We start from the raw sequence: 9,261 nt of genomic DNA, 5'->3' as shown, positions 1-9,261 counted from the left end.
AGTATCACTACAGAAGTAGGATTGCCCAACCTTCCTTCCAAGGAGTGCTGGTGGGTTTGAACCGCCAGCCTTCTGGTGAGCAGTCAAGTGCGTTAGGCACTATGCTACCAGAGCTCCTATGTTTCCATTAGGGGAAACTAATTGAGGGGAAGCAGGATCTCTCTGTACTGTCTTTGTAACTTGCAAATTTATAATGCTTTACAAATTTTTAAAAAGACCACTTTTAAAAAGTTTGTGGCATATAATGGGTGCTCAAGAAAAGCTACTTACTATTATTTTGTTTGTTACTATTGCTGTTTTCTAACATTTTCTGCATTTAATCTGTATTATTTTTGAAATTAAATAGACAACAGTAGATGTTATTTTAAAAAGAAAAAAAATAAAACTGTAGATAAAGGGGTAAAATGTGGAAGTTTCTCCTTGAAATTTTAAGGCAGTATTTACCGCTTGGTTTTTCTGTGCATTCCTGTATTTATGTATATGACATTCAAGCAGTTATTTATTGAGTGGTTATTATATGGTATACATTGTGTTAAATGTTCCAGTGACATTCTTTCATTCAATTCTCATGATAAATTAAGAGAGAAGTACAATTACTATTCTTAATTTTCGGATGTGGGGTCTGAAGTTAGAGGATTTGCGTACTTGCTCACAGTTGTTACTCAGCTCTTAATTAGAACAGTCAGGATTCAAATCTCATTCCAGTCTCTCTGTACAAACATGTACAAACCCATAAGTACAAGTACACGCTCTCATACACATGTAAGCTGGTTACTCTTTAGGCAGCTTTTCTCTCTTACATGCAATACTGTGATCATTCATTGAGATGAAAGCAAAGTCATTTTTTAATTAACATTTATGATTATGAATTATTATCAAGTTTTAGTAAAAGAAGTCTGAATGAAGAATTAGGTTTTATCCTGTCATAATAACTTGAGAAAGATCTTTGCAATTATTTTTTCTTTCTAGATGCCAAACTTGCCAGTAGAGAAAAGGGAAAGTTTTGCTTCAAGGCAGTAAGATGTAAAGAAAAAGAAGGTAAATTCATGTTACTTTCATACTTTCTTAAGTGGTTCTTTAATATTTCATGCCAATGATATGATTAGTTTGTTTTTCCCCTATTTTTTAGCTGCTACACAGTCCTCAGAAAAATATACCTTTGCAGATATCATCTTTGGAAATGAACAGGTATGCAAATAAGCACAATAGTTTTGATTTAGAAAGTCACAGTTCTGGAATATCTGGTTATTTGGACAACGTGTTCGATTCAGTAGTCCCCTTCTACTGAAGGAGGATGAACATCTGAACTTCATAGGGTTTTGCAGGCTGCCTTCACTCCTCAAAACAGATAAAAACTGCTGTATGAAACATACCATTTAAATTACTTATTTAAAATTAACTTTGAGAATATTTTATATCACATGAAACTAGTAGAGTCCTTGATGCTAAAAAGAAACAAGATTATAAAGAATCTTTAATAGGAAAAGTAGCCACATTGGAATGTGATAATCTGAATTTTGACATACATGGTTCTCAGTCCCAAATAATAGGCTAGATATGTAAGATTGTTTTGATTTTAAATGTATTATCGTCTAGAACAGTGCTTCTCTAATTTAATTATGCATAAGAACCACCTAGAACAGTGGTTTTTAAACTTTATAAGGGTGTGTATGATTTACTGGGGATCTGTAAATTCTGATTCAGTAGTGAGGGGTAGGACTTAAGATTCTCAATTGCTATAAGCTCGGAGGTGATGTAGAGGCTATCAGTCTACAGACACTGCTTTTGTGTATCAGGGACCTAGAAGACTTTGTAAAAATGGAGACATTGCCTTGCCACCTGTAAAGCTGTGGTTCATTTTGGGTTGGATGTATCCTGAGAATATTTATTTTAAACCAGCCCTGCAAATACTCTGAAGAGGGGATATGGAGACTGCTTTGAGAAACACTGGCCTGAGGGTGTAAAGTTGCATATAACTGTGTGCTGTTAGTAGCGTTATTTCTTCTTTGTGCTCTTCTTGGTAATTCCAAACAACCTAACTCTTTTGTACTTCTAATACTATTTGCTTTCATCTCATTTACTCTTTGTAAATGACTTTTGAGCATTTAAGGAAATAGCTATTTAAAAATATCTCAAGGCAATGAAAGCCTAGTAATTCCAAAGCATGTATGACTTTTGGACATGTTGTGCTTCCTTAATAGTTGGATTTAGCTTGCAGCTTCCCTCCCCCCTTACCAAGCTGAAAAGATGTCAGTTGTTTGTTTTGTCCTTTTTTTGAATTTTAGAATCCCTAGAAACATCAGCAGTACCCTTAAATTGAATAAATGTTATAATTCTATTTGTTGCTAAGTAATTTTGTGTAAGAGCACTGAAAAGACAGGAACAAAGGTATTTTCAGTTTTGATGAATTTAGTTGAGTAAACAGTATTTACTACAGAAAAATGACAAAACTGTAGGGATAATGGTTTACTAATAAAGTTTACTCCTAAGGGGAATAAGTATATTAGCTAATGTTAAATAATTAACTCTCAGGTTAACATGCACATACTATAGCCTATAATGCAAGAAAACACCAGTGTGAAGATTTTATTTTGAAGCACAGTGTTCCATTAATTAAGGGAAATTTGCTGAGTCTACTTAAAATTCTTTTCTCAGGCTTTCCCCCTTCAGATGTAAGGAACAAGTTAATGCCAGTGCATTTTATTTCATTGGATAATGCCTAATGTTCTAAGTATTTGAATAAAAAGTACTTTAATAGTAAAAAGATATATCCTCTCTTTCTACCACTTTATTTATTTAGAGATTATTCATCTTCCCTAGATGCTTAGGGGAGCTCTGGTAGTGTAGTGCCTAAGGCACTTGACTGCTAACCAGAAGGCTGGCAGTTCAAACCCACCAGCCACTCCTCGGAAGGCAGATGGGGCAATCTACTTCCGTAGTGATACTGCCTCGGAAACCCAAGGAGGGGTCGCTGTGAGTCGGGTCCGACTCTGCAGCACATAACAACAACAACAAGATACTTAGAAGGTCAAAGCTAATATTACGAGAGTATAGTTCAGTTATTTTGAGGTGGCAGCTTTAAGAGTCAGAGTAATTTGTACCATATTTTTTTAGATGTTTGAATCTTAAAGTAGCTTTCTTGTATTCACCCGAATTGACAATACTGTCAAAAAATTACTGAATAAGCCATTTTTGGTGTATGAAAGTAACAGAAGTACAAGTTTCAGTATTTAATTAAAACAAAGTAGAAGTGATAGAAATAAACTTTTTAACAGGGTTTGTATACCTCTACCTAGATATCTTTTTTTTTAAATTTATGTAGCTGTGGTTTTCTTTTAACAGATAATCAGTTCAGCAAGCCCATGTGCAGACTTCTTTTATCGAAGTTTATCCTCTGAATTGAAAAAACCACAAGGCCAGCCTTCTGTGCATTCAGAAAAACAGTCATTAGAGGATGCAGTGAGATTGATTCAAAAGTGCAGTGAGGTGGATTTGAATGTTGTCATATTATGGAAGGTATGTATTGTTATCTCAGTGAGTTTTGCATATAGATACTTAAGTCTTAGGGTAAAGAACCACTCTAAGCTACTGTTTATAATTTTTTCCATCAGTATTAAAAGTTGATTTCTAACCTTTTTAGTGGTTTCATAAAGATAATGATTTTTTTGCCAAGAGAAAAACAAAAACATTCAAATTAGATGACTTTCTTCCGTGTGTTACTGTTCCTTCTGTGTTTTACTCAAAATGTTGTAGACATGATAATCTCTATCAAAATAGGCATTATTATTATTAAAATTTATTGCCATTTTCAAACACTCTTTTTCCAGAAAAAACAGACTCACTGCCGTCGAGTCGGATCCAACTAACTCATAGTGACCCCTCCTTAGGTTTCCATAGGTGGTATCTCTATGGACATAGATAGCCCAGTCTTCCTAATGAGGAGTTGCTGGTGGGTTTGAACCTCCAGCCTTCTGGTTAGTAGTCAAATGCTTTTAGGCACTATGCCACCAGAGCTCCTTCAAACAAACACTGTACAGAAGGAAAAATAGCACATGACCCCTAGGTACCTATTGATCAGTTCCAACAGCCATTAATTTGTTTGCTAGTATTGAGACAAGTATTGCTTTAGGTGAAGAGAAGGGCAATGTACAAAAAAAAGAAAAACTAGACATACTATTTCATCTGTAAGTGTTGTATGTACTTTTAGCAGATGAGGACTTTTTCTTTTGATATAACTCCATAATGTCATCTCATTCAACCAAATTGACTTTAATCCCACACTTATTATTTAATTGTTGTTCTGTGTTCAGTATTTCCATATTGTTTGAAGACATCATTTCACTTTAAAAAAAAAAAATCACGTCCAGATAAGGTTTACACAGCCTTTTATTGCTACCTCTTAGATCTCTCTCTACCTATAACAGTTTCCTCTCCTTTCTTTCTCTTTTTTTCTTTCTTAAAAATTTACTTGTTGGAAAAACTAGGTTGGTCATTTGTTTGCAAAATTCATCATTTTTCATTTGTTTGATTATGTCCTTATGGCATTAGTTAACCTGTTTTCTCAGCTCCTATATACTAATAGATCAAAAGGCTTGATTAGATTCATGTTTAATCATTGGCATGTCCTACTTTATGCTGCCACCACTTGCCTGTCAGTTTATTGTACTGTGGTGGCTTGTGTATTGCTGTGATGCCGGAACCTATGCCACTAATATTACAAATACCAGCAGGGTCACCCATGGTTGACAGGTTTCATCAGAGCTTCCAGACTAAGACAGACTGGGAAGAAGACAAGTTTCATTTTTGAAAAACTGGCCACTGAAAACCTTATGAATAGCAGTGGAGCATTGTCTGATAATATTACTGAAAAACTTTATGAATAGCAGTGAAGCCTTGTCTTGTACAGTGCTGGAAGATGAGCTCCTCAGATTGGAAGACACTTAAAATACAATTGGGGAAGAGCTGCCTCCTCAAAATATAGTCGACCTTAATGATGTGGATAGAGTAAAGCTTTTAGGACCTTCATTTGCTGATGTGACATGACTCAGAATGAGAAGAAACAGCTGCAAACATTCATTAATAATTGGAATGTGCAAAGTACAAAGTATGAATCTAGGAGAACTGGAAGTTGTCAAAAATGAAATGGAACCCATAACGATTGGTATATACTGGGCATTATTAGTAAGCTGAACTAGACTGGTATTGGCCATTATGAATCAGAAAATCATATAGTCTCCTATGCTGGGAATGAAAAATTGAAGAAAAATGGTGTTGCATTCATCATTAAAAAAAAAAAAAAACATTTCAAGATCTATCCCAAAGTACAGTGCTGTCAATGCTAGGATAACGTCCATACGCCTGCAAAGAAGATCAATTAAGACGACTATTATTCAAATTTATGTACCAGCTATTAAAGCCAAAGATGACAAAATTGAAGATTTTCACCAACTTTGCGGTCTAAAATTGACCAAATATACAATCAAGATGTATTGATAATTGCTGGTGATTGGAATGTGAAAATTGGAAACAAAGAAGCATCAATAGTTGGAAAATATGGCTTTAGTGATAGAAATGACACTGGACATGGCATGATAGAATTTTGAAAGACCAATGACTTACTCATTGCAAGTACTTTTTTTCACAACATAAACAGTATCTAGACACAAGGACCTCACCAGATGGAATACACGATCAAACCGGCTACATCTGTGCAAAGAAGTGATGGAGAGAAGCTCAATATCATCAGTCAAAATAATGGCCAGGAGCTGACTGTGCAACACATCATCATATGCTCATTTGTAAGTTCAAGGTGATGCTGAAGAAAATTAAAACAAAGTCCACAAGAGCCAAAATACAACCACCTGAATTTATAGACCAATGGAAGAGTAGATTTGACACATTGAGCACTGATGACTGAAGAGCAGATGAGTTGTGAGATAAATTAAGAACATCATCCATGAAGAAAACAAAAGGTCATTTGGAAGACGGGAGGAAGAAAAGGCCAAAATGGATGTCAGAAGTGACTCTGAAACTTACTCTCGAATGGAGAATAGCTAAAGTGAATGGAAGATATGATGAAATAAAAGAGCTGAACAAAAGATTTCAGAGGTCAGCTTGAGAAGTCATGTTGTTGTTGTTGTTATATGACCTCGAGTTGGACCCGACTCATAGCGACCCCTCCTTGGGTTTCTGAGATGGTGTTACTGTGGAAGTAGATTGCCCAACCTTCCTTCCGAGGAGTGGCTGCTGGGTTTGAACTGCCAGCCTTCTGGTTAGCAGTCAAGTGCTTTAGGCACTATGCTACCAGAGCTCCCTGAGAAGTCATAGTAAAGTATTATAATGAAATGTGCAAAGATCTAGAATTTAGAATTAGAATTGAAAAAAAGAAGAATATGCTTGGCATTTCTCAAGCTGAAAGAACTGAAGAAATAATTCAAGCCTCAAGTTGAAATATTGAAGGAATCTATGGGCAAATAGGAGCTCTGGTAGCATAGTGCCTAAGGCACTTGACTGCTCACCAGAAGGCTGGCGGTTCAAACCCACCAGCCACTCCTCAGAAGGAAGGTTGGGCAATCCTACTTCCGTAGTGATAACTGCCTCGGAAATCCAAGGAGGGGTTGCTATGAGTCGGGGCCGACTCAACGGCAAACAACAACAACAACAACATGGGCAAAATACTAAGCAATGCAAGACGCATCAAAAGAAGATGGAAGGAATACACAGAGTCACTGTACCAGAAAGAATTGGTTAATGTTCAACTATTTCAGGAGGTAGCATATAATCAAGAACTGGTGGTATTGAAGAAAGAAGTCCAAGCTGCACTGAAGGAATGGGTGAAAACAATGCCCTAGGTATAGACAGAATACTGATTGAGATGTTTCAACAAATAGATGCAGCACTGGAGACGCTTACTCATTTATGGCAAGAAATTTGGAAGATAGCTACTTGGCTAGCCGACTGGAAGAGATCCATATTTGTGTCCATTCCAAAGAGAAGTCATCCAAGAGAATGCAGAAATTATCAAACAATATAATTAATATCACACGCAACTAAAATTTTGTTGAAGATATTTCACGAATAGTTGGAGCAGTATATCTACAGGTAACTGCCAGAAATTCAAGCCAGATTCAGAAGGGGTTATGGAAGGAGGGATATCGTTACTGATGTCAGATGGATCTTGGCTGAAAGCAAAGAATACCAGAAAGATGTTTACCTGTGTTTAATTTACTATGCAAAGGCATTTGACTTTGTGGATCATAACAAATTAGATTAACATTGTGAAGAATGGGAACATTTAATTATGCTAATGAGGAACCTGTACATAGACCAAGAGTCAGTTGTTCAAACGAACAAGGGGATAATGAATTGTTTAAAATCACGAAAGGTGTGTGTCAGAGTTGCATCCTTTCACCATACTTATTTAATCTGTACGCTAAGCTAATAATTCAAGAAGATGGACTATATGAAGAAGAACATGGCATAAAGATTGGAGGAAGACTCATTAGCAACCTGCGATATGCAGATGACACAACCTTGCTTGCTTAAAGTGAAAGTGAAGATGACTTGAAGCACTTATTGATGAAAGTCAAAGACCAACCTTCAATATGGGTTTCACCTCAACATAAAAATTCTCTCAACTGGACCAGTAAGTAGCATCACAATAAGTGGAGTAAAGATTGAAGTTGTTGGAGACTTCTTTTCACTTGGATCCATATCAGTGTCCATGTGAACAGCAGTCAGGAAGTCAGCCAATATATTGCCTTTAGGAAATCTGCTGCAGAAGACCTCTTTAAAGTGTTAAAGAGCAAAAATGTCACCTTGAAGACTAAGGTGCACGGAGACTTCTTTTCACTTGGATCCATATCAGTGTCCATGTGAACAGCAGTCAGGAAGTCAGCCAATATATTGCCTTTAGGAAATCTGCTGCAGAAGACCTCTTTAAAGTGTTAAAGAGCAAAAATGTCACCTTGAAGACTAAGGTGCACCTGATCCTTATGTCCATGTGAAAGCTGGACAGTGAATAAGGAACAAAGAAGAAGAATTGATGCATTTGAATTGTATTGGTGAAGAATACTGAAAATACCATGGAATACCAGCAGAATGAACAAATCTGTCATGGAAGAAGTACAGCCAGGATGTTCCTTAGAAGCGAGAATAGCCAGACTTGGTCTCATTTACTTGGGTCGTGTTTTCAGAAGGGACCATTCCCTGGAGAAGGATACCATGCTTGGTAAAGTAGACGGTCAGCACAAAAGGGGAAGACTCTCAATGAGATGAATTGACACAGTTGCTGTATTGATAGGCTCAAAAATAGCAAGGATTGTTAAGCTGGTACAGCACCAGGCAGTGTTTTATTCTCTTGTACATAGATAGGGTCGTTATGAGTCAGTGCTGACTCCAGGGCACCAAACAGCAATTAATGCTGTGTACTTCAAAGTGCGTCATCTCAGGAAGAACAAAATGTCTGGTGGTCCCACTTTAGTGACTATTAAGCTGTGAGATCAGATGATGATAACTGGTGATTATTGTAATGTTCCCTATTAATCTTTCATCTAATGATTTTGATAGCCATTTATGATCATTGTCTAGATAGGAAATAGTGTAAATGTTTAAATCTTTTTCTTTTATTGTCAATTCCTACAATAATGAATTGGTACCCTAGCAACTTGCAAGGGTGATCATTGAGGACTTTTTTTTTTTCCAGCATCATTATGAACTCATGGATTTTTATGTGTTTGATATTTCAGTTCATTGCCATCATGATTTGGTTCTGAAATTATCTAGTATTTGGTCATTGGAAGTTGGCTGCCTCCTGTATTCTTTTTATATAATCCCATTTTTTTTTCAATAGCTTCTTTGCTTTGAGATAAAGCAGACTTGAAACCAACCTCTTCACTTAGGAATCTTGTTTTCTTTCAGTGGGATATACTTTATATGCTAGGAGTATTCATTGACATTGGTATGTCCTTGCTTCTCTGTTTTGTAAAAGGGCAGAGCTAGGGACTGTATGGGAGCTCTGGTAGTGTAGTGCCTGAGGCACTTGACTACTAACCAGAAGGCTGGCGGTTCAAACCCACCAGCCAGTCCTCGGAAGAAAGGTTGGGCAGTCTACTTCCGTAGTGATACCGCCTTGGCAACCCAAGGACAGGTTGCTATGAGTCAGGTCCAACTCGATGACGCATAACAACAACAGGGACTGTATACTTTTTAGAAAAAGAAGGAATAAATTGTTAGTTATTAAGCTTATTTCCAGAATAAATC

The 9,261-nt window shown here is 36.6% G+C and overlaps 1 protein-coding gene across 1 annotated transcript in view; it reads left to right on the top strand.

The window, feature by feature from the left end:
- TRAPPC8 (trafficking protein particle complex subunit 8) overlaps positions 1-9,261 on the top strand; it is a 121,328-nt gene that overhangs the window by 85,763 nt on the left and 26,304 nt on the right. The window contains exons 24-26 of the mRNA XM_042782627.1: positions 970-1,038; positions 1,130-1,188; positions 3,343-3,516. Of these exons, the coding sequence (XP_042638561.1) occupies positions 970-1,038; positions 1,130-1,188; positions 3,343-3,516 (302 nt within the window). The remainder of the gene's footprint in view (positions 1-969; positions 1,039-1,129; positions 1,189-3,342; positions 3,517-9,261) is intronic.

The sequence above is a fragment of the Orycteropus afer genome, unplaced genomic scaffold, assembly GCF_000298275.1.
Source record: "Orycteropus afer afer isolate SDZICR_OR568_19922 unplaced genomic scaffold, OryAfe1.0 scaffold00394, whole genome shotgun sequence".
NCBI classification, from domain to species: Eukaryota; Metazoa; Chordata; class Mammalia; order Tubulidentata; family Orycteropodidae; genus Orycteropus; species Orycteropus afer.
The sequence above is the reverse complement of the archived record's forward strand: the minus strand, read 5'-3'. Positions and strand labels throughout refer to the sequence as shown.